This window comes from Rhinolophus sinicus, linkage group LG05, assembly GCF_036562045.2.
Source record: "Rhinolophus sinicus isolate RSC01 linkage group LG05, ASM3656204v1, whole genome shotgun sequence".
Lineage (NCBI taxonomy): Eukaryota > Metazoa > Chordata > Mammalia > Chiroptera > Rhinolophidae > Rhinolophus > Rhinolophus sinicus.
This window is the reverse complement of record NC_133755.1, coordinates 73,200,308-73,225,653: the sequence shown is the minus strand read 5'-3', so window position 1 is coordinate 73,225,653 and position 25,346 is coordinate 73,200,308. Positions and strand designations below refer to the sequence as shown.

Sequence of the window (25,346 nt, the reverse complement as noted above, 5' to 3'; positions counted from 1 at the left end):
TGGACTAACCCGGAATGTTGCAGCTTAAACAATTAATGTTGCTTTTAGAATTCTGTAACCTGCTTACGTTCGAGCGACCCACCTTATAGTGTCTCAGAGGGTCAGCTGGGGATGACTAACAGCTGTATGCACTAAATACTGGAACTAAACTGAACTAAATTAGATGTACTACGTGTAAGGCAAAGACTCAATACTAAGAAAAATACAAATAAAGAAAAGATAATCTTTCACCAGCATTGACAAAGGGCTTAAAACCAAATTTCCTCACAGTTTTCAAGCTATTTTAAATTATTCTAATTTTAATATAAATTGTATGCAAACTGGGGCACACAGTTTTACAATTCTCATTATGTCTGTATCTAGATTTCATGCTCTGCTGGGAAACCCGGATCAAGAAAATTGATCACATAGAAATGTTCATGTCGGGCAAAAAACTGAGTTACTTTTAAGGGTCCGATTAAAAATAAGTGTCCTTTTCCAACTAAGAAACAATTAAAATCCTAACCCAACACTTTTGTTGTCCGTATTAATCTAACTTGGTTTCGTAAATATTAATCAGCGGCTATCACTGGAGATAAATCCTTTCAGCACAATTTCTCACTCTGAAATCTGTGGATCTCCGAGGATTCATGGATGAGTTTTAAGAAGTCTGGGGATGGGGTGAGGTGGGGCTGGGGGAGGAGTCCTTAAGTGTCACACAAAACTCTGATCCACAGCTTTCAAAATATCCTCCACAGAATTCCAAGACCCCATACAAACAAAGACCCACCAATTCTGAGTCCAAAAGCTTAGAATTTTAGGAGGCACGCTAGTTTGAGAGTGGGGACTAATTCCTCTTTGAACACTTTGAACACTGGCCCCAAGAACGTGCAGACTCTCCCTGAGGACTCCTGTTACCCTATTTTAAGCACTGTTATAATCAAACAAAACTACCATTTCCATTTCCTGCCTGTACATTTTAAACAGCTGCAGTATGCGTCCGCATGTTTTTATTGGGAACTCTGATCACCACGTCCCCCTGGAAAGCACATGCACGTCTATCCTGTCACAGGAAGAAGTGTGAATTAAGGAAACCTCTCTCCTGCCTCTCTATGTGGGCACACACCTCTGTACCCACAGTAGGTAAGGCACGCCTGCAGGCCAGCGTGCTGGGGCTCACCACCTCAGCTCAGTGATAGGAGACAGTGCGGACCTCACAGGAATCCCATGGAGGACCTGCCTCCTTTTGCAAGGTTTCCTACAATCCTTCCTCGCTCCTCCACCAGCCGTCCAAACAATGAAGTTGGTACCTGCGGATGCAGACAGGTAAGCGTCTGGTGGCAATGTGCGCCTGAGGTACAGGGAGGACCCCGCGGGAAGTGGGCCAGAAAAGAGGGGTCCCAAAGGAGGTGAGCCCCAGCTGACAATCTGTAGGGGTCCCCCTGGGACTACAGGGGCGTCAGCTTGACCCCACTTGTGCAGGAAAGGTGGAGCACTGGGCACGGGTAAGACACTGGGGAACCTCCCCAGACCACAGAGACTCCGTCCTTCAGGACCAGACAGAGAGAAATGGTGTGACCCAAAAGCATAACAGGGAACAGGGCAGTCACCTGCGTAAATGCAGGTCTCTTTTTTAAAGTGCAAACATTTATTGACTGAGCCGCTGCCGGGAGCCAAACCACCTCTGAGGTCTTGCAGCAAAAGCTCCTAATCCATGGTGCCCTCCTTCACATCGAAAAGGCTCCCCAGGACCTAACAATGACAAGAGTAGGGTCAGGCGGGGCGGGGGGGGGGTCAGCATTTTCTGGTCTCAACTGATCATGTCCAGGATTCCCAGAGCCTACGAGGCCCCACATGGTCTGTACTGCAGATCTCCTGATTCAGAGTCTCTGCACAAGGGCCCAGGCATCAGTACTTTTAAGTACCCCAGGTGACTCTGGCCCCTGGGGAAGCTGGAGAATCTCCACCCTAAGGGATCCAGTGACCAGTCACTGCCACCTCTCCACTCCTATAGTCCAGGCTCAAGCCACTCTTATCCTGTGTTATTGCTCTGATTTGCCAAGACTGTTCCTGCCTCAGGGCCTTTGCACTTCTCCCAAATGCCTCTTCATCTGCCTCCCTCTCTCAGTTCATCCAGGTCTCAGCTCAAAAGTTACCAAAGAGATCTTCTGACCGATCCATCTGTAAGAGCACCCCCCACCAACCACTCTAGGCTCTCTACCCACACTTAACCTGCTTTCTTCGTCTTCACAGAAACTATCACCAGCTGATATAGCTATACAATTTATCCGTGAATCTATGTTTAGTGTCTGATTCCCTCCAACAAAACATTAGCTCCAAATAGTAGATTTTCTGGGGTGTTCACTGCTGTTATCTACGCCACTGCTACCCATGTCATGTGTGCTCACTAAATACCGTGTTTCCCCGAAAATAAGACCAGGTTTTATATTAAAGCTTGCTCCAAAAGACGCATTAGGGCTTATGTTCAGGGGAAGTCGTCCTGAAAGATCATGCTAGGGCTTATTTTCTGGTTAGGTCTTATTTTTTGGGAAACACGGTATTTAGTGTAAGAATGAATGAAAAGCGTACCCAAATGATTAGGAATCCCTGCTCTAAGCCAGGAGTCACCAAACTTGTTCTGTAAAGGAACAGATCACAAATATTCCGGGCTTTGCGAGCTACATGACATGACGTCTGAAACAACCACTCGACTCCTGCATGGTGGGGCCAACAGCCACAGATAATTCCTACAGGCTTGGCGGTGCTCCCACACAACTTTGTTTAAGAACATTGAAACTCCAGTTTCCTGTTAGGAAGTAGCATTCTTCTTTTGATTCCCTCCCTCCCCCCCAACTACTCAGATTGTTCCGGTGTGCTTAGCTGGAAGGTGGGCTGGATTTGGCCACGGGCCAGGTTGCCAACTCCCTGCTCTGAGAGACACCAGAATGAGCAGGCTCAATACCCTCGTCCTGGAGGGGAAAGAAGCCACCAGCCAGCCACCTCTATAGGACACGCGTCAGAGAAGTCACGGCTGCATGAACCTCCTCCTGGGGGGCAGCGTGCGGGAGGCCAGTCACCGAACTATGAAGATGGGAAGGGACGTCTACCAGGCTCTGAAGGAAATGCCCTTGGAAGGGGAGGGGTGCTGGGGAGGGGACCATGAGGCTGCAGGGTCAAGTCGGGCCTTGAAGGTTTGCTTAACAAGCTCCCCAGGGGATTCTGTTAATGAACCAAATATGGGCACCACTGTTTTACCTTTTGTAGCATTCCAAGACAGCTGGGCTCTGGTTGATAGGCCACCAACAAGCATTGGGAGTGTGATAATGGGCGGGTGGCCTGTGTTTTATTTAGCATTAACAGGAAGCAGGGCCAGCTGTGCAAGGGAGAAAGAATGCAGGACAGAGCAGGCAGGTCTTGGGGATGGGTGGTGTATGAGGGTGAGGAGAGCCTTCAGGATGGGTTGGTGACAGCTGATGTCACGAGATAAGAACACAGGACAGAAGACAGCTGGGGGAGGGGATAATGACTGGGAGGAGCCTACGCTGGATCCAAGTTGTCCTCGGGTGATGCAGCCCAGCCCAAAGATGTCTGCCCGGTGAGCAGGGACAGAGGCCTGGAGCTGGGAAGGCCCGCGCTAGCCAGAGGCGCGACAGGTGCAGGCAGGGGATCCCTGAGGTCAGCATGCGAAGGTTCACTAAAGCGTGGCAGTGACTGCTGCACCCCGCTGGGCAGAGGCCAAGGCATGCGTCTAGGACGTGCAGCAAAGCCAGTCTCGCCACGTGGGCTCTTCACCCTTGCTGTTTCTAATCACTCGGTCACGTTCTTACCTCCATTTCACAGCCAAAGACCGGAGCCAGGAGGAATACCATGTGACTTGCTCAGGGCCACACGACTAGTAGCCACCCACACCTGTGCCAACACCTGTCAAGTGTGAGACCTCATTCCAAGGCCTGTGTGACCTGTCCAGGGCTCCAGTCACCCCCATTTCCATGGAAAAATAGGCACCTTGTTTTTTTCCAAACTTGTTGTCTAAGCTAATCCCCTCCCCTCAGTGTGTGACATGCGCTCAAACTCAAACTGAATCACATGAGCCTCATGAAATCCTTACAGGGGTGCGACAAAGCCTGTTTAACATTGAAGAGGCTCCCCATTTCAGGAGCGTGAACAGCAATTCCAACTTCCACTTGCTCAGGTCAAGAACACTTTCATTTAGAGAAGTGTTCAAAACAGAAAGCCTGTACAAACACAAGGCACCTTGCAAGTCCCGGTCATGCTAGGAAAGTGTGACACGGCTGCTCGCGTTCTGCTGTGACTGTTTATTGTTCCTCTCAAGATTTTCTGAGTGTGTTAACTGCAACAAAACGCCTCATCTAAACTATGACTCAGTTTGTCTGCCAAGTGCTCACTGCAAGACTGTAGTCTTACTGTGGTTTTTACACAAAGGGAGACCCTCCATGGTGGCACTTTTCAAAACCTGTCCCCAAATCCTTGGCCATGCCTCCCATGAGGCAGTGGGGTCAGTATATGGGGTGTCTGTGTCCTCCCCTTGAATCTAGAGGACTTGTGACTGTTTCCACCACAGGGGAGAGCGGGAGTGACACTATGTGACTGGAGCTGGTCATAACTGTGCACATGCGCATCGTGTGCTGGGACACTGGCTCACGAGCCTGGGCCACTGTGGAAGAAGTCTGACCACCTGGAGACTGGACAGGTCCCTGTAACAGCCAGTCCTCGCCCAGCCTGTCCTCAGAGAAGCCACCTGGAGTGGAGCCTCTAGCCCCACCTGAAACTCCCTTCCTCAAGGACCCTCTGTAGGTGGAGGACACAAACGGCTGTTCAGACCACAGCTACACAGTTGTCCCCGCAGCAGGACGGCAGCACCTGGGAACATCTGGGACATGCAGATTCCAAGGCCATGCCAGGGCTCCCAATCAGAAACTCGGGGGTGGGCCCCAGACATCGGGGTTCAACAAGTGAGGCCAAGTAGAGTCATCCCAACTGAAGTGCCAGACATCACCAAACAGAACAGCCATCCCCATTTCAAATTCCTGACTCACAGAATCCGTAAGTGTCATAAAATAGTTGCTGTTTTATACCAAGTTCTGAAGCAGTTAAGCAGCAAAACTGAACCAGAACCAGAACACTGTCAGGTGTGTCCCCACTCCTTCAGTCTCCTGATGTTCACATGTTCCTGGGACACCCCTCCAATCTACCCAGGCCACCGTGCGAGGCCCCCTCCCCCGTGCCTTCCAAGTGCAGGGGCACCTCCTCCCTCAGGACACAGCTGTACGCAGACTCGTGCCTGGGAAAAGAGCGTGTCAAGGCTGACATCCTGCAAAATCCTACCCCTGCCGCCTGCCTCCACCTGAACAAAACATTCAAGAGGCCTAGAGGCACCCCTGCACAGCTCCCATGAACACCCACAATTCTATCGCTGGAACAGAGCAAATATTTGACTCACCTGGATAAATGCTGAGGTAATGCAACTGAAACGTTTTTCAAAGCAGGTAAAAATACGTATTATTCTTGTAATAAGAAAGCACTGTAAGAGTTGTTTAAATGGATCAGAAAGTTCACATTAGAAGGTATTATTCTGAGTTTAATTCTTCACATAAGAAGGGAGATGTGCAGAGGGAGGGAGCTGCCAGTGTGCAGTTCCCACTACGAGAATGAGGTGCCAAAAGGGCAGGCAGCAAAACCCACCAGAGCAGCTGCCACTGCAGGGGCTCCTCACCTCCTCCCACCTGGAGAAGCCCCGCCAAAACCCTGAACCCTGCCCAGCAGCCAGGTCTGTGTTTGTCCTAAACGGTGATACAGGAAGAAAACTGTCCCAGATGAAAAGGTGCTAAGGGTGCCCACACAGGCTCCAGTAACTGGGGTGCTTCACGAGCACCTGCTCCTTGGACCTCCCTGCGCCACTAGCCCTCCCCAGGCCCTGCCGAGGCCGGACTCCAGGGGCAGCCCCAGAAGTAGGGAGGAGAGCAAGCAGCCCTTTCGCCTCCCTGCCCAGCAGTCCCCTGCAGCCCAGGTGGCAGGTCCCAAACTCCGGCTGTAAAACATTTTGAAGTGATTCATTCCTGCCTGTGGGCATAACTAAGAAAATCACCTCAGCATTCCCGTGGGAAAGATTTTTGCCCCAAGAAGTTCCCTTTTTAACAAAATGGGTAAAACTGAAACCAATCGTGGGCTTTTGATGACATCTGGTCCCTTTTAAAAGTCTTTACATGTAAAACTGTCAATATTACGTGAGAAGGGAAACTTAGAGAACACATGTAATAGAATTTATGCTTTTTAAAACTATATGCGTGTTTAAAACTACACGTAAGTATACTTATTCATAGACGAAAGTCTGGATACATGAGGTAAGACCTTTCTATACTTATTTTAATTTCTACAACTTGCAGGAAGGAAGTTTGAAATGCATTTGTGATGTCTGCAGAGGACCCTGGTTTGGCTCTGTCTAGTCCAGGTAGGGCACTATTGAGGCTTGCAAAGGATAGGGGACCTATTAAAATTCCCCAAACTGGTGAGCTGGAAAAGCCCGAAATCCAAACCCATTTACTCAACTCCCATCTCCAGGAAATCCTCCCCTGTCTTAAAAGCCTGGATAAGATGAACTCCCTTCCTCAGGAACTCTCTGTGAGTGGATGTTCAGACCACAGCGACACAGAGTTGGTCCTGGAGGAGTGGCAGCAGCAACTGACAACTTGTAGGAAATGCAGATTCTCAGGCCAGGGCCCCGAGTCAGAACCTCGGGGATGGGGCCAGCCACTGGGTTTTAACAAATGCTCCAGGTGACGCCGCTTCCGCTGCCAGCTGAGACCCTCTAGAGTACACAGCCTACCTTTGTTCTTCTCCCAGGCTCCAATCCTCCTAAGGTAATGGGAGTTTAATGCAATGTTAAAATACGCTCTCCCAGACACTCCCTGTACTGCAGGCACAATTCTAGATGCTCCTTTTCCTCTGCGCTGCCCTCCCTTCCTTCCCAAGCAGCTGGCAGACCTTAGGATTCTCCTTCAATGTGTCCCTTCAGCTCGTGTCCCCCTCCATCTCTGTGGCAGCCTCACATCCAGGCTCTGGCCACTGCATGACCCGACGACCACATCTTTGCTATCCTTCCATTGCTGTCCTCCCGTTTCTGCCCTCTCCACTTCTCCCTTCTCACCAGATGATTTGTCCTTAAAGCTGTTCTCCTTGTCATCTTCCTGATCAAGATTTCCAAGTTCTCCAAACGACTTTGACTGTCCACTCCAATTATCAAACAAATCTTACACATACGAGATGTATGCACACCACTCTATTATGTTCATTATGAAACAAAGGCAGAACATTTAAAAGGATGAGGTAAAAAGTGTGTGTGTGTGTGTGTGTGTGTGTGTGTGTGTGTGTATGCGTGTCCTGGAACTGTCATATATACTTACAGGGGTTCCGTGGGGCATACCCTCCCCCACCTAACTGCCAGCCCCACAGGATGCCCTCCGCGGGCCCTCACCCAGCCCCACCCCCACCCCACCGGCCCCCACTCCCCTTACCTGCAGGCAGCACAATTCCGAGCACACCCAGCCCTCCCCAGCCTTCCTAACCCACGAATGCTTTGGGGCTTATGTCCTATTTGTGCTTCTGGATTATGCAACAACCAGCACCTGATCATAAATGGTCCCATCGCTAACGGAAAACATGGTGGCACTGGGATAAAGCTTGCCCAGCGCTGGGTCCCTGGAGCCCAACTGGGCCCACTTAGGAGCAGGGACTCCGTGTGACATGTGCCCTGCACAGCAAAGCCCGGGCATCATCAGGGTGTCCGACTCTCCTCCTCGGGTGCCCAGAGCTCCGCCCACGAGGAGTGCCCTGTCCAAAGGCAGGCCAACCTCGGGGCTCCCAGCACATGTTCCCGGGCAGGACTCCCGAGGGAGGGACGCGTTCCACTGCCCCTCCAGCCTCATCTCCCATGACCCACCAGGCTGTTCCCCTCCTCCCAATGCTGAACCCCGCCCCATGTCTGAGTGCACCTCCCTTGCTCCAACTTCAAACCCTGGCCAGACTCTTCCCAGAGGCCCCTCCCCTCCGTCTCTCCCAGTCTGCTGCCTCTGTTCTGTCGCCTGCCTGGGCTCTGCCGCCCTTCAGATGGCCTCTCTGACCCTTCCTCAGTACCACTGCAGAGCCTCCCTCCACCTGCTTCTGTCTCTGCCTCCACACCACGGCAGGGTCCCTGTCCCATTTATCCTGTATGTATTCGGCAAGCTACACACTGCAGTGCATGAAATCTACAATGAAACTTCCACACCACCGAACTTGGCAGCCCAAGACAGTCTTTAAGGCAAAGCTTTAAAATTCTAAATATTGAGGTATATCCTTAAGGGGTTTAACTCATTCATAAAAGCTGTAAGATCAACAGTTTGAAGGAGAAGAACTGCCACTGGAAGTCCTCACCCAGGCAAAGCCTACCCTTCACTGAGATGAGGACACCCTAAGGTCTCAGCTCTTCGTGCCCAGTTAGATGCACAAGGCAGGTGTGTGCATTCAGAGACTGTCTCCATATTAAGCAAAAAACAACAAAGAAACACAGCACGGAACAATCAATGGTATAAAACCACTTACATTGTAAAAGAACCTAAACATACTCTATAAACACATAATGCAAAGGAAACTAGATGATTCATCCACCTGTGACCAATGGGAAGGAAAACTGTGTAACTGGAAGGGGGAGAGAACGGAGGTGGATCTTCCAAATGCTTCCACGCTGTTTGGATGTTAAAATTACGAATTACAATCAAGCCCCCAAAAGAGATATAAAATCTTGCACCTTATTATCCAAACTGCAAACTACCCTTAACCACCAAATACCTTGGTTTCCAGGTTTTTCAACTCAACTTAGTCCTCGGATGCAACAATCCTACGGAAAGAAAGCTACCCTTATGCAAATGACAATTATGTGACTGCGTCTTACAGCGGGAATTGACATGTTTGGTCCTCAGATCCCTGTCTGAGAAAAATCACACCTGCCTCCTCATTGTAGGACACCAATAAATTTGTAAACAGTTTTCACTCAATCTTATTCTCAGGATTCTGCTGCACAGTATTACTATTTAATAAGGAAACATTCAAAAGTTCCTTAATCTGAAATAATAAACAACAGCATAAAATTTGGAGACGTGGATAGAGATAGAAAGAAAAATTCCTGAGCTCCAGAAAGCAAAGATGCACTTCCAATCTTCACGACTAGAGACAAATACAAACTGACAAGAGGAGAAATCTCCTTCCTCCCCTTCTCTCCTCCCCTGCAACTTCACAAATACCAACAGCTGTCTGTGTGATACAGTAGAAAAAGTTGCCACATTATTTCTTTTGCTTTGTGCCACTTAAACAGATGGAGACTGGACCTAAGGAAATGTGGGAATATTACCTGTCCAAGAACACAAAGTGAAATAGACTTTCCCTGAAGCTACCAATGTATGCATCTCCTCAGTTTCCTGAAGGAAAGAGGGAACACATCCATTAAAGAAAAAGAGCAACAAAAAGGAAAAACTGGTCCCAGCCCCTCCTAGCATCAGCCAGGGAGGTCTGCTGCCTGGAAGAGTGATGAAGGTGTGGGCTTCACCATCACATCTCAGACCTCACTTTGCACAGACACTGACCCCAGTGGAAACAGAAGTTAGGAGAAGCCCGGGGTCAATAAACATTTGCTGCCCAGGTGATGATGAATCTGCTGGAAACTGCTGACTTGCAAACACTTCCCTTCCAACTACTTTCAATGAACCGGACCTAGTCAGTTTGAGAATAATGGTGGATGAATCTATTTTTAGAATGCCTAAGGCAAAGGAAAGGTGGGTGTGTGTGTGGGGGGGGGCGGGGGGCGGGGGAGTTTGAAAAAGAAAAAACCTAGCTAGGAAGAAAAAGGCTCCTCACCACAATTTCTACATGGAGGAGGGAGCTATCATGTAACCAAACCCAGAATGCAAAGATAGAACACAACATGCAAAGTTATATTAACTTTTTTTTTAGAAAGTAGAACATTATGATTAAAAACAAGATGGGAAAAAATGTGTACATATAAGGATTTGTGCAGAAGGCAAAGGAAAAAAATTTTTAATGGAATACAGCTTTGGGATTAATTTTGCAGGTTGCTGTTGAAAAATTGTTTTGTTAATATTTCCTGTTGGATCTTTATTTAGAATGCTAAAGGGATGTAAAATACAGCATAGGGAACCTAGTCAACGTAATGCTGTAATAAATATGTATGGTGTCAGGTGGGTACTAGACCATCAGGGAGATCACTTCGTAAATTACATAAATGTGTAACAACTATGCTGTACACCTCAACCTAATGTAATATTGAATATCAACTGTAATTGAAAAAAATTTAATTAAAAAAGGAAGACAAAAAAATAGAATGCTAAAGAGAAACTTGATAGAAATGGACTTCACAAAAACTGTATAAAACGTACTTGAAAGAAATTATAGCACATGACTGAGGGCCAAAAAGATCTTACTAAATGAAGAGACGTCACTATAAATGGGGAGGCACTTTATGCCAAAATTATGAGGATCATGATTTTTAATTTCTTTTACTTCACTCTCTAGTTTTTCCACACTTTGCACATTACTTTCCTATTTCCAATTGTTTTGTAATTTTTAAATGAGAGCTTTAAAAATCTTAATGGTTTTAGGTCTGCCTTTTCATTTCATGTTTAAAGGGCCAGAGAGAGAAAGGTGGAGAGGGAGCGATGGGGGCGGGGGGCATCTCCAAACCGCAGTGCCCGCTGGCATGGAAGGTGTGCCCACCTAGACTGAGGGACACTCCACGGCATGCCACACCGCAAGTGACCGGGGCGCTGGGCGCTCTGGGCTGACTTCCTCCCAGTGGCGTGGCCACACAGCAATGGCGTGTCTGTAGGTGCCACGTGGAGCAAGCCAGTCTTCACCCACAGCTTTATCCGGGGATGGCAGAGGCAAAGAGAGTGTGAGGACAGGGGGTGTGTCCGGGATGAGTGTGAAGGGAAGTGCCCAGGAGCAGTATGTAAGGGAAGGAAGTGAGGAAGCAGGGGCGGGGGTGGGTGGAGAGTGGGGCTGTGTGTGTGAGAATGGGAGAGTGAGTGAGGGCAGGAGGCGGAGCAGGTGGGGAAGCAGGAGAGAAGGGTAGGGAGCAGGTGGAAGAGGAGGTTCCTGCTGGGAGGGTGTGAGAGGAAAGGAGAGGGTGGGGAGGGGGTAGTAAGTAGAGAGGGGGGAAAGTGGGAAGTGGGTTACAGGTGAGGTGGGCTGTGAGAAGGAGAAGGTGGGAGTGTGCGAGGGGGAAAGGTGACAGTGGGTGGGCAGGTGCCTTGGAGGCGTCTGGGGGACCTGGGTTGTCAGCTGTGGGAGTTGTGGGGGTGGGTACAGCAGGGTGAGACCTGGCCAGTGAGCAAGGTAAGCCAGGCAGGTAAGGAGGTGTGTGTGACCAGTGCAGGTGGGAGACACTAGCACCTGGTGGGCCCGAGGGCCCTACAGAAGCAGTATCCTGGTCTAGACAGGGCACTGAAACCGGCTGTGGTGTGCAAGGCAGACAAGCAGGGCCCACCACACTGTCTCCCCATTAGCCACCTCAGAGCTGTAAAGAAGGGGGAGTGGGCTCCCACTGCAGGGCAAACAGGAAACCCAGAGGCAGCTCGACCACAGCAATAAGACAAGGGGAATACCTTGGGATGGGGACCGCCAAAATTCCTCTTGCCCCATCCACCTGGGAAGCACCCCATCAGGGCTGCCTCAGTGTATAACATTTGTCTCAGGACATTTCATTAAAAGCCTCCCCCAGCCAAGGAAGGGGGTTAGGTGCATCTTCAGGGTTACTCAGGTCCCCCCATGCTGCGACTGAATCACGGTAGCCAGAGTAAGAGCTGGGGCAGGTCCGTAGCACTCTGTGCCTCAGTTTCCCCACCTATACAATGGAGAGAGCATCTCCCTCCTCATGCCTCATTGCAAGACTAGAGTTATCAAAGTAGGTCACTCCTTCTGCTGCTACATTTCCGCACCGCATGTGGTTGGGGGGAGAGGCGGCCAGGGGAGGGGACATGGGCAAAGTGAAACCCAAAGGGGACCCAGAAAAGCCTGGTGTTGGGTTGTGGGGAGGTTTTCCTTGTTTGGAGAAACTAGTATAGAAATTCTGCCTTTGAATTAACTAAGATGCACTGGGAGGGAGGGGGGCAGGGGATTAGCATTAAATTCAATAAAACTTCAAAAGAAACGAAGAGGAAGGAAAGAACTAGGATCGGGACCTGGCTGCACACACGGTTTGCTAAGAACCACTGCTTACAAGGACGCTCGCCTCTCTCAGCTAAGGCCCACTTCCACAGGAACTGCCACTGGCCCTGGACTGATGTGATTCTTTCACTTGATTACAACTGAGCCTTCTGCCACCTTCAGTCTTCTGCTGATACAGTGCAGCTGTCTGCTCACATCTTTAAAAATCAGAAAGTCAATGAAAGCCAGGTCACCTACGTTATGTCTACTGAATTCCAACTTATAACCAGCATGTTTTGTTTGCAGTTTCTGAAAATACTATAAATATGTTCAAATGTTCACAGATACTAAGAAAAAAATCCGCAAATCTCACCACCCTCACAAAATGGTTTTCATTGTCTAGGACATTCAGACTCCTGAAAAAGATGGCTATGAAGGGATTCGAGTGTTTTCTGCTGTTGCTTTATTTCACTTATTTACTTTGGTTAGAGTAATAAAAAGCTGAACCAAAACAAATCAAAGAAACTGATAGATTAACTTGGAATTCACTCCTCACCCTTTAAATGAAGATGACAAGGAGGACTCGGCCTGCCCGCTGAGGGGCACCCGCAGCCGGCTGCCACTGCCCTGCCTGCCCGAGAACGATCCCTCCGTCACAGGTTACTTTCTGACAACCAGGCCTGCAAACATCTGTTTCTCCAGGTGGATTATCAATTGAAGCTGTCATCTCTTTAAAGAAATTCTTTCAAATCCTCATAGTATTTAAAAAAAAAAGTATTATTACCTACAAGGTATGAGAACACTGTATTTTTAGTTTATAAGTGAAAAAATGAAATGGCAAGGTTAGAGGACGTATCCCCAGTTACAGGATGAGTTGAATGAGGGCAAGTGAAACCACCCTGTTCAGAAAACAGCCAATTCTGAAGCATTCTTCCCCACCTTTATCCTCTGGGAGCTCCTAAGACCCAGCACATTTGTAGAACATAAAGCAAGAAAAAAACTTGAAGTAGAATTAGTGTGGGTTCCACACACATGAGAAGCTGGCAACCGGCCTTGCCCATTCAACATCTATTCACGAAAGCTCTTCAACTTCACAACAGACGCACTCGATTTCTTGGCCTACACAGTGGTGCCACATCCCCGGGCGACAATCCGCCAGCATATCTCCTGAGGGCAGGGAAACACACAGAGCAGAGTGTAGTATTCACACTAGCCAGGCTGCCCCAAATGTAGAACTGATCATATTGGGCCCTTCCCTAAAGTTTGAATCCTTGGGGCACGTTCACCCAAATCTCTACCTTCTCATGCTGCATGAATTCTCATCAAAGGTTTACTCATCTCATTCAGTAAAGTCCCCGTGGGGTCAGACTTGAAGTTCTCCCTGTAAGGACCTGCAGGACCTGCTCCTTGCACGGTTACCTCAGCCTTTCCCTCCACTGGCCGACTCCTGGCCCGAGGGCTTCCCCATTCCTTCAGTCCCTGGTCTCTGTTCAGTGAATACCTTGACCAGTGTCTTAGAACTACACGGGGAAATGGGAAAGGTGTTGATAATTCCCAGGTTCTAAAATCTGGTTCTATTCTCAAAACACTAATGACATCAAATAAGACCTAACCAGACCATCAGCTCTAATACATCTTTTGGAGCAAAAATTAATATAAGACCCGGTCTTATTTTAATAAGACCAGATCTATAATATAACATAATATATAATAATAATATAATATAATACAATTTAATACAACTCGGTCTTATTTTAATTCAACAACAAAAATAGAGCCTAGCAGCCATTACTACACGGGGCCTCATGCAAACTGCACTTCAGGGAGAAGCCCGCCCGACAACTGCCTGCCTGCACTGTGCTCCTGTCATCTGAACCAGCCCATATGAAGGACTTCCTGGAATAGGCTTTCAACCAATAGGACTGAAGCTTTCCCTCATGCAATCAGAGCTTCAAAGTTATAGTCTCCCATCAGCATCTTCATCGACCAAAGAGGCTCTCTTCTGACCAATCAGGACAGTGCTCTTGGAAGGAACAATCAAAGTTCGAGAATTTGGAGTCCTCCTTTGAATGAGGATCAGGGTGAGGACTTCCATCTATGTAAGTAAGTAAGCTCCTCTCTGGCTAGGGGAGCGCACTTTCCCTTTCCACCTTAGACTGAAGACTATTTTCCTGGCTGGAGCTGAAATGTCTTACCAAAGATGTCTCACCAGAGCACATGGGAGCAGACTGGAGCGGAGCGGAATGGACCAGACCAGAGCAGGTGGAGCAGATGGGACCAGAGCAGGTGGAGCAGAGCAGAGCAGAGCCGAGGAGAACAGAGCTAAAGAGGGGCTATGCCTCAGGGCCACCTTGCAGCTCTGTTATTCCACAGACGTGTTGCTTCATAATTGAGCTGTTTGCACTGAATACAGTTTCCTTCTTCACTGCAGCCCAAACTGGGGATTCTCGTAGGCACTGAATTAGCACCAATGACCATCAGCTGACACTTACAATTACCAGTTTATTATAAAGGCTACAACTGAGGAACAGCCAAATGAAAGAGACACATAGGGCAACGTATGTGGGAGAAACTGGAGTTTCCATGCCCTACTGGGGTGCACCACCTTTCCCAGCCCATGACAGCGCAACTAAAGATACTCAGGAAAGAGGGCTTCCAGAACTGCTTCAGAAAGTGGCAAGAACGATGGGTAAGTAGGTTCAAAGCGAAGGGGAGTATTTTGAGGGGGATTAATGGCAATGTGTCTTTTACTATAATAATTTTTCTTTTAAATTTAAACATTCACCGTGTTTTTTTTATCGCACCGTGTCATATGTACACATCCTAATTCCTAGACCTATGAATACGACCTTACTTGGGAAAAGGGTCTTTGCAGATGTAATTAAGGCTCTTGGAACCAAAAGATCATCCTAGATGATCCAGTTGGGCCCTAAATCCAGTGACAAGTGTCCTTATAAGGGACACAGGCAGGAGGGATGTGACAGAAGAGGAGGCAATGTGACCACCCACAGAGGCAGAGCATGGAATGATGCACCCACAGGCCCAAACGTCAGGAGCCCTGAAGCAGCCTGTGGAGAAGAAACAGCGGCCTGAGAGCACCCTGATTTCTGATTTCTGGCCTCCAGAACTGTGAGAGAATCAACTTCTCCTGTTTTAAAGCCACCTAGTTTGTGGAAATTTGTGACAACAGCAGCCACAGAAAACTAATATACGCAGAGAAGGAGGCAAGTTCTTCCTTTCCATCATACCAGTTACTAAGCACAGACGGATTTACAGAATCAGAAAATCACCATTTTGCAATACCTACTATAAAAACTGCTCCAGGCAAGGACCGTCAGTGGACACTAAAAGCACTAGATGGTCCTCCGGGCTCCGAGAACTGCCCCCAGCCCTACCCCACTGTAAATTGGGGAAGTGTGTCTTTAAAATGAAGTGACGTGGTCCAAATTCGTCAACAGTGGGACAACCCTGATGTAATGCAAACCACAAGCATTAGTACAAAAATGTAAAACCAAACTTTAATCATAAGGAAACACTCAAATAAATCCAGAATGTGGGACATTTTACAGGGCAACTGGCTTGGGCTTTTTTTAAAGGTAAAATGTCATGAGAAACTAAAAAAAAGTTAGAGACATAATAGCCAAATGCAACATGTAGACCTTGACTGGATCCTCGATTTACAAACAAAACAAACAAACCAGAAAAGACTATAAAAGACATTCATGGTACACCTGGGGGAAATTCAAATACGAACTGTATATGTATAGGTGGTATTACTCATGTCAATTTTTAGAGAATGATAATGAGGATGAGGCTGTACAGAAGAATGCCTTCAATCTTAGGGATCATGTTAAAGTATTTAAAGGTGAACTAGTCTGTCTGCAACTTTCAAATATTTTGACCAAAAAAGTATAGAAACAGAGAGAAAGACAGTAAATGCAGAAAAAAAGATACAAGAACTGGTAAATCTAGGCAGAGGATTATTTGGGGGTTTGCTGAAATATTACTTCAATAGAAAGAGTAGAAAATAGGTATGAAAATGCTTAAAATAAAATGCTGAGGGTTCAAAATAATTTCGGCGGGCTGGCCTCTCCTGGCCCTCAAGGAGGGGAGAGATCCCAAGCTCTGACTGCGCAGTCTGAGGAGATGCCTGGAAACCCGCATCTTATGCTCAGGCCTTTCTGGAAACACCACTTACACTTCAGTTGGCTTGTTTGTCCATCTTTCTTCCTGGAGTCTGCAAGCATCAGGATGGTGTCTAACGTGCTGTGTCTCCTCCCCAGCAGCGGGCCAGTAAATGTTCACTGACTGAATTTAGGAGGGACTGATTAGATTAAGGACAAAACTACTCCAATGAAAGTTCCAACTCAGAGGAGTTTGAGGTCTGTTATCACAAATGCAAAAGTAGCACACATAAAACATGCTTCTACATGGTTTTCAGAGTTTAATTTTGTTGTCTTTTGAGTGGAATAACAGCAACAGGATGGAATAGAAAGGGACCACAAATATAATGTCATTACAACCAAATCCATGATACACTAAAATTAAATTAATATGACTAGATATCACAACTCTAGTTTTCAAGAGCTAAAGATGAAGATAATGGTTCCTTAACACCACTAAACTGTCAGAAGATAGCTTTTTTGTTCTTGTTTAAGGTACAGACCTAGGTGGACAGGGAAAACAGGGACAAAATGTTGCTGGAAGGTGAAAAGAGAATGGCTGAGGGCAGGGGAATGAAGAGGATGAGCAGCGGGCTGTGGGAAAGGCCCAGTTATACCTTGGAAGGGTCGAGAACGGTCATGCCTGGTGCATCTGGATATGGAGTGACAAGGCAGGTAAGACAGGAGGTTTGACGCAAGTCTGGCTAAATGGCAGGACCACTGCCAGCTTCACTCCCTGCCCTGGCATAAGGTGGGCAGTCCCATCTCAGAAAGAGGTAAGTAAGGGGTCGCAGACTGGAGAGCCCCACATCCACCTGGGATGGTGATCAAGGAACTATTCAGCCCACTCCCCACTGGGTTCCCAGACTGCAGGCAGCCAGGCCCCCTTGTCCAGTAGGGGCCTGAGAGAGTCTTGTCACCACAGCTGAGAGCACAGACCCACGGTACTGAGGTCAGGCGGCTCTGCCAGTAAGTGACACGGCTTACAGTGAAAAGGCAACTCAGGGTTCTCACCTGCCCGAGGCCTCTGCTCAAACACCAGCAGACGACCTTGGGTCACCAGAAAGTTGAGCAAAGCCTCCAACACAAAAGGGAGAAGCGACCTGGAGGAAAAAGGCTCTCCAGTCAGAAGAAAACTGAACAAACAAAACTATCATGAAGAGAATACAGCCATGAAACAAACACCATGTATTTTCAGGTTTGTTTTTTTTAAAAACAGAAAACAAAAAAGATCTTGTATAAGGGAAAACAGACAGCAAAAATTTAAAAATTTAAAAAATCACTAGAAGAATTAGAATACAAAGATGAGGAAGTTTCCCAAAAGTAGAGCAAAACTTTGAAAAGGGAGAGAATGTGAAATTAAAGGACTAGACCAGGCAATTCTACATCAGCATAATAATATTCCAGAAAGAGAAAAGAGAAAATGGAGGGGAAAAAATAACCAAAGAATAATACATGAAAACTCCAAGAATTGAAGAATTCACGCTTCTAGATTGCAATGGCTCAAAAGTATCCAGCATCCAGTATATAAAGGCACCCAGCTGCGCACAGGGACGGGTCAGTCAGGGCAGGGCTTGTTCAGCTGCAGCAACAACCAAGCCAGGAGCGTCACAGACTGAGAACAACAAAGATGTTATTCTTCAAGTTCATTTCACTGGAAGGGAGAGGGGGCGGGGTCCTCTGCACACAGCACTGTCATCTGGAGCGCTGGTGGAACCTGTATTCACAGCTAACCGCTGAGCTGTCCCCCCTCAGCCCCTGGGCACGGTGATTCTGTGAAGTCACCAAACTCCAGCAGGGAGGAAAGGTCAGGGGGCAGTGCTGGAAATGTGTGGTGAACAATGATTATCACGGGCAAAAAGATCCTACAATCTTCCAGAAAGAAAAGGTAAGTCACACAAAAATGGACTGGCTTGAAACTCCTCACCAACACTAGAGGCCCGAAAGCACTGGAATGATGCCTGAAAATTTTTGAAGGAGGCTTTTTCTATAATTCTACATTAAAATCTATCAATTAAATGTGAAGACAGAAAAGACAATTGTGGACAGTCTCCAAATGCTCTCCCGGTGAACATCCAAGTAGAACAAAGGAAGGCAGGGCACAGGCGATGTGAGATGGGCAGAGCAGGCGGGAACGCTGGCCCTCCCGCAGGAAGGTGTCCCAAACAGACGCCTTGACCTTGTGAGCGGCTTGTGAGGGGCTTGCGGGAAGACACAGGCGACTGACAAAGCATTTGGAATTGAATCAGAAATAGTACATAGAAAGCAAGTTTTCTTTTTTAAAGCCAATTATTAGCTCCAAGGGAAACAAAAAAAACACACAATACACAACATGGCTCACAATGAGTGGCACTTAAGTCAAACACCCGAATACTACATGTTGATTTCAAAATGCTGCTACACTACCTGGGATGTGGTGAGCATGGTGTGGAAGACAGACAATAAGCAATCACCTTCCCAAAGAGAAAGTCACTAGGTAATAAATATATACAAAGGAAAAATCAGGCTGCCAATCATTAAAGAGCACAAAGACAAATACCCACATCATCAGCTACAAGAAGTGCTTGCCTCTGGGAGGCAGGAGTGGCAGGGAACACAGTTTTGCCTAACAACCCCTGCAGAGGCTACTTGACTTCTTAAATGATATCTATGTACATGTTAAAAAAAAAAAAAAAAGAAAAGAAAAACACTAAAGGTAAGTGGCGCTGATCTGGAAGGGAGCTCCCTAGTGGGTAGGCAGGAGTTTCAAACCATCTGAGATCTTCTAATGAGCTAATAACACTGATCTAAGTGCCACAAGTGCTGAAATACTTAAAACACTCTCCCTGTCCTCAAGGGGTAGGAATTTTATTGAGAAGAAAACGTGCAGAGAAAAGAACTCCAGTGCAGTGCAAGCAGGCATATGCTGACCCAGCTGGGCATGGTACAGAAGAGCTATGGGGGAGCAACAAGGGAGACTCGGCCCCAGGAGGCAAAAGATACTGAGGAAGAGGAGAAGATGGGCAGAGGTGAAATGAGGAAGACTAGCAGAACCTGAGAGAAGAACGGGGGAGCATTTCTAGAAGGGGCTGGCTCACAGTGCGAGTGTGCGTAATTTGGGAGCATGGACAGTTCTGTCAACACATGAGACTCACAATGGGGTGTGGGGAGCAAGATTATTAACAAGGAAAAGCAGACTAAAGGTCACAAAAGTCACTGCTAACTTACTACTTCCCAGTGTCCTTGAGCACTCTTAGTCAGGATGCCTGTAACGTTCCTGTCTCGGGTTTACCATCCCCGCTCATTAATAACACTGCCTCCACCCGTCTTAAATCCCTCATACCTGAACTCCCCGGCTTCACAAAGGCTCTCCAAGGCCTGCCTACCATCTCGTCTGGCGAGCAGCCTCCTTACTACACTTCGTTTTCACACTCCAAAGACACTACCCTTCTTTGTATTCCCAGAATACTCCCTGCTCTTGGCTACCACAGGACCTCTGCACGCGCTGTTCCTTCCGGGACACAGTCCCTCCTCCACCTCCCTATTAATTCCTATATACCCTACAATTCTCAGCTCAGGCCTCAACTCCTCATGGAAACAACCGTCCCTAGAGTCCCTGTCATAAGTTCTTACGCATTCCTTTCCTTCTACCAGTTTATAATTTAACCCTCATTTGCGTGATACCAAATTCATGGCCACCTCACCTTCCAGGCAAGTGGTTCTCAAAGTGGGGTGTCCAGAGCACAGCAACGGCTTGGCTTCCCAGATGAAGCGTTTAGACGGCAAGTTGTCAGGCCACGCCCCACAGCTACTGAATCAGAAACCTGAGACCGGAGTCAGAACTTGCGTTTTGCAAAACTTGCGGATGATTCCGATGCTCACTCCAGGCTGAGAACCACTGCCCTAGACTCCGTGACTGCACCGTCCAGGTGCTTTGCACTCCTTGACGCTCCCTGGAGCCCAGCACTGAGACAGACAACAAGGACTTGGTAGGATTCCTGGTTGAATGGTGAAAACCTTTCCATGACTCCCTTAGGTCCCCTACCTTATTAATTCTAAACCCCTCTGTCAACCTTTAGAAGCCCCCATAATCAACACTGAACTTGCTGCAGACCTCTGCTCTAGGCCCCAGTTGCACGGCCTTTCTGGGTTCAAAACGTGGCTCTCCATAGCTTTTCACCGGTGTGATCATCCATACATTTTTCTAATTTCTTGTGGCCTTAATTTCCTCACCTCTACAATGGCAATAATCATAGTACCTATTTCCTAGGACTGTTGAGATAACTAAATGAGACAATGAAAGAGACTCATGCCTGCACATACATGGTAAGCACTCAGCAAATTTACAAATTATTGTAGGAACAATAATTATGCAACTTTAAGTGGTCTGTCCCCTTGGTCTCAGCTTTCTCACTTAAAATTGACCACACACACTTTCTCCCTGGCAGAGTACCCACATCTAACACCCACTCCAGCTTGAAACCTTGCCTAGCAACCAGGAGACCAGCATGAGCTTCCTCAGCTCCACCTCCTGGAACAGCTGGGCTCCTCTAGACAGGCAGGGTCTTAACCACTTGTCTTTTTAGTGATCCACCCAAGTCACTTTCCGATTCCCCTCACCTCGCAAATCAGATCTTGGTAACTCAATCGGTTAGCAGGTGGTTTCATTTCAGTGTGTGCTGTCTGGTGGCTAAGATTCAAACGGAGCTCACACTGGGAACTACTTCCAGTGCAATTTTGTTACTTGGTAAAGTATTAATACCACCGATTAAAATATATTCCCATCGACTAGATGTTAAATTAAGAAAAAAAAAGGAACGGCTTCTGCCTCTAAGAAGACAAACCTGTCCCGTCTCGGGAGCGGCCGTAAGTGATGACAGAGAGGAGAAACGCACACACGGAAGCGCCTGCCCGCTGGGCCTCGGCAGGCCAGACCCCACGCGCCTCGGGAATCCCACGCGCCTCGGGAATCCCGAGCGCCTGCACACCTGGGAGCGGCAGATGGTCGGCGGGGGCCGGCAACACTTGGCTGCCCAATAGTTAAATGCTGAGTAATTTTCCTGCGGAGCAAACAGTCGGAGCCCGGGCTATGCCAACGACAACAATGTTTTTATCCTACTTAACCAACACGGCTCCGCGGCGCGACCGCGGGTGTCCCCAGGGTGTCCCCACGCGGCACGGTCCGGAATCGCCAGCCGGGACCATCGCCGGCTTCCGGGGCGACGTGCACAGCAGACCCACGCGTCGGGAAGGGGAGACTTGGGGCAGTGGGCTGGCGCCGCCGCGCGCGGGGTCGGTCAAGGACGGCGGCGCCACCGCCGCGCGGGGTCCAGCGGTCACCGCGCCCGGAGCAAGGGCCCCTCCGCCCGGCCGCCCGGTCTCTGCGCCGGGGCCTAAGTGGTCGAGGGGCTGCGTCCAAGTTGGCCGGGTGCTTTGCCGCAAAAGTGGAAATGGAGAGAGGGGTCCGAAGCCCCCGGAAAAGGGTGGGAACAGAAAGCGCAGGTCCTGCCGCGGTGGGGAGGGAGACCCGGCTGCAGGGCCGCCGCGGGGCCGCGCAGAGCCCGCCGCCCCCCTGGCCTTGCCATCTCCGCGCCCGGGAATGAATGAGGCTCCCCCGCCAGCCACGGGCGCGCACTCACAGGCGACGTAGGCGAGCAGCGCGATGCCCAGCAGCAGCTTCATCCTCTTGCGGTTGACGGCAGACACGAGGCGCAGCAGCGCCTTGCTCACCATCCCCGGGAGCGCGGCGGTCCAGGGCCCTGCCGCTCCGGGGCCCGCCTGCTGCACAATGCGCGGCGGCAGCGGCGGCGGGGGCAGCGGCAGCAGCGGCGGCCCGGGAGAGCCCCGCCCCCAGTCTCCCTCGAGGCCACGCCCCCGCGCGCCGGGTTTCCGGCTGACAGAACCACTGCGCACGCGCTACTCCGCCCCCGCCCCGCCTCCTCCATCCCCTTCCCAATTCCCCGCCCCTCCGCCTCCTCTCCCCGAGGGCACAACTGCCGCCTCTCACCTCGGTTTTCGAAGAATGTAGGTGGGAGGAGAGGCGGGGTTTGTACAGCGCATGCGCGTACCGGAGTGTTTTATCCGGAGTTGCCACTGGCGCAGTGGACGGGTCAGGTGAGTGGCCAGCGCGAGGGCTAGACCATGGTCGCCGAGTTTCCGAACCCAACCCCGCTGGGGCACGCGGTGGGTAGTCAGATGTTGCGATGAAAATAAATATTTATGCAAAGTCTGGCATGTCTTTGAAGTTCGTTAAATGTCTCCCTCAGAAAGTGGACTAGTTCTCTTGGCTGTTTTGTTGGCTTCTTTAGTTACAGTAGCGACAACGAAAATGATTAATCCCCTAAACACTGCTAATGTAAAAAACCCGATGCATTTCTCTCTGCTGCGGTCAACTGGAACGTCTTTTAATAGAGTTTATTATTATAAGAAAGTAGTGCTGCTGGTATAATTAGGACAAACCAGGACAAGCTATTACGCTTTGTCTCTATTTAGAGAAAAACACTGAACATGTCATCATGTATGTTCCATCCCTATCTTTTTCTTGAGTGTGTATATTTTAACATAGTTATGGGGGTGAGTTGTGGTGGTGTAGTGATTGCATATGTGGTACCTGAATTTATTTCTTCGATAAGCATTTATTGAATGCCTACTACAAGCTAGGAGGTGTATCAAAGTAATCACAAAGACCAGAAGGTCATCATGGGATACAGCGAAACACTGGGCTCATAGGGGAGAAAAGATGATACACACGGTCTGTGTGTAATTGTGTCAAGAGAGACCCCAGAAAGGGTCTGGGAGCTGCAGGCTACAAGTGCTGATCTTCAGCCACAGGCAGAAATCAGAGCAGCCAGCAGTGTCTGTGACCTGTGAACACCAGGCCATTTTGCTAAGCTTAACAATCGAATATCAGTCTTTTACTTTATGAGAAATGTCACACACAAGCTATCAACAGATTACAAGGATATTATACGTTGTAGGTGGGAGTTACTTGACAGGTATCTATCAATTCAAGCAGGCCAGAAATTGCGAAATACATGCAATTTCTGTACAAAACTCCTTAAAAATCCAGCACTCCTAGTTGAGCATTTTTCCTGACACCACACACTATTGCCAACTTCTCCTGCCCCATTGAACTAAGTATTTGGAAATATTCTCAGCAGCTGCAGATAGAAATGCTGCTGCTGCTGTCATTTTTACCACCCAGAAAGCTGTTGGTGGCCCAAGATACTGATTTCTAGCTCAATCAAAGCCAGAACTGGGGAGTGAGTAATAGTAACTGTGCACCCACTGTCTCTGCGAATGCCCAAGGGAAAGGAGATGCCAAAGAAGACCTCCAGGCATCAGAGAAACTCTGGGCTTAGGCAAGTCCACACCCTCTCCTTTCCTCTTAACTCTCCCCTTCCTCCAACCTGCCCACCCCCACCTCCCCATCAGGTTCGGGCTCTTGTCCCACCCCACCTTGACCTTGCTATCTACTTAATTTTCTCAATGGATGTGTGAGCAAGAATATCTCTGAGCAACTACTAGTCACAAGGCCCTGTTCTTTACATGTGGGGTTTAAGACATGAGTCATAATATGGCTCCTCTCCTAGGTTGTTAAAAGCCTAAGAAGAGGAGAAAAGCAGCATTTATTAAACGTTGGCTGTGTGCCAGGGACTGTTATTTGGGATGCTTTCATATGTTTTCTCATTTAATTCGGTAACAGCCCTGTGATGTCATGTTGCTGCTGTCTTTACTAGGTGAGGAAATTCAAGCTCTGAGAATTTAGTCAGTGTCCACAAAGGTGTGAGTGTGGAGCTCGGGTTTGAACCCATGCCTTTTTTGTACACGAGGATGCTTTTCTGTAGGAGAGTGAAGACATGCAGAAACAACTATAATTCATGGTAGAAAGTGGTCAGTGCTGTGGGGCAGGCTCAGATGGATGGCTAAGGAATTTCACCAGAGAGAGAGAGATAGAGAGAGAGAGAGAGACATTGCTCCCAGGGAATGTGCTGGCTGGGTCAGCTGGTACAGGCTCATCCAACTCAGTGTTAGCACATCCAGTGGGAGTTTTATACCATAGAAATAAGCAATTGACACACGTCAGGACTTTTTTCCCCCAGTACACCTCCGCTTCCAGGTGAGAACAATAAGAGGAAGGCCTTGCAGAGCAGCAGCTATGTGACCTGAGTTTTCAAAGCATATGTAAGACTTTTCCACATACACATTGGGCAGGGGCATCCCTCAGAAAGTAGCAGGGTCAGGGGCCACAGGGAGGGAAAGGATCCCATAGGGCACAGTGGGGATCTTTGTTTGGCTGGAGGAGCCGGAACAAGCAGAGAAGCTATAAATAATGTTGGAAAGATTCCGAAAGGCCTTGAGTGTTAGTATAATCCAAGAGTCTCCTGGACTTGGTTAAGGGAATGGCTGGTCATTCACCAGTTGTCTCAGCCTCTATCTGCGTTTCTGGACTCTGTGCTGTTCTGCTGGGGCTGGAGTAGGTACATTGTATCTTCCAGCTCCCTGATGGGTTCTGCGGTTGGTTCTCCTTCTGGCTTTTCCAGCATGGCCATCGCTGGTGTTTGCTGGAAGTTGCTAGCATTGACCATAGCCACAGTGAGGGTGGGTGATTCTGGATCCCAGAAGCCCAGAGTGTCTGTTCTGGGCTGGTTCACAGCAAACCGCCCACGGGCATGTGCTGCTTCCAATCAGTAGTGTTGCTCCCTTCTTTCTTTCTCGTCCACAATCCCTCTGCTCCCTTTTGCTCTTCTAACAGCTTTGAAACCAAACTGCTTTGTTAAATTCCTCCTGTTTGAAATGCTTAGAACAGTTTTCCCGGCTAGACCTTGATGGACACAACTTCCTCTAAGAAATCTGAGAAAGAAGACTTGGTCTCAGGTCAGCTCCTGAGTTGCCTGTCATGTAGCTGCCCCTCCTTGCTATGCCAGCTCTGTCCTGGGTCACTGCTGTTTTCCTGCTGGTCATTGACCATAAGGCCTGCACTGGAGTCACCTTCTAGAGGATAATGCTCTC

The 25,346-nt window shown here is 48.6% G+C and overlaps 1 protein-coding gene and 1 long non-coding RNA gene across 3 annotated transcripts in view; one reads left to right on the top strand and one right to left on the bottom strand.

Annotated features, from left to right (window-relative positions):
• UXS1 (UDP-glucuronate decarboxylase 1) overlaps window positions 1-22,189 on the bottom strand; it is a 100,587-nt gene extending 78,398 nt beyond the window's left edge. The window contains exon 1 of one of the 2 annotated variants that reach the window (XM_019714001.2): window positions 21,974-22,189. In XM_019714001.2, the coding sequence (XP_019569560.1) occupies window positions 21,974-22,067 (94 nt within the window). In that variant the 5' untranslated portion in view covers window positions 22,068-22,189. The remainder of the gene's footprint in view (window positions 1-21,973) is intronic. The other variant, XM_019714002.2, reaches the window with a different exon arrangement.
• Window positions 22,190-22,251: 62 nt separating this feature from the next.
• The window catches only part of LOC141571593 (uncharacterized), a 121,470-nt gene continuing 118,375 nt past the window's right edge, over window positions 22,252-25,346 (top strand). The window contains exon 1 of the long non-coding RNA XR_012496455.1: window positions 22,252-22,448. This is a non-coding gene — a long non-coding RNA (uncharacterized LOC141571593). The remainder of the gene's footprint in view (window positions 22,449-25,346) is intronic.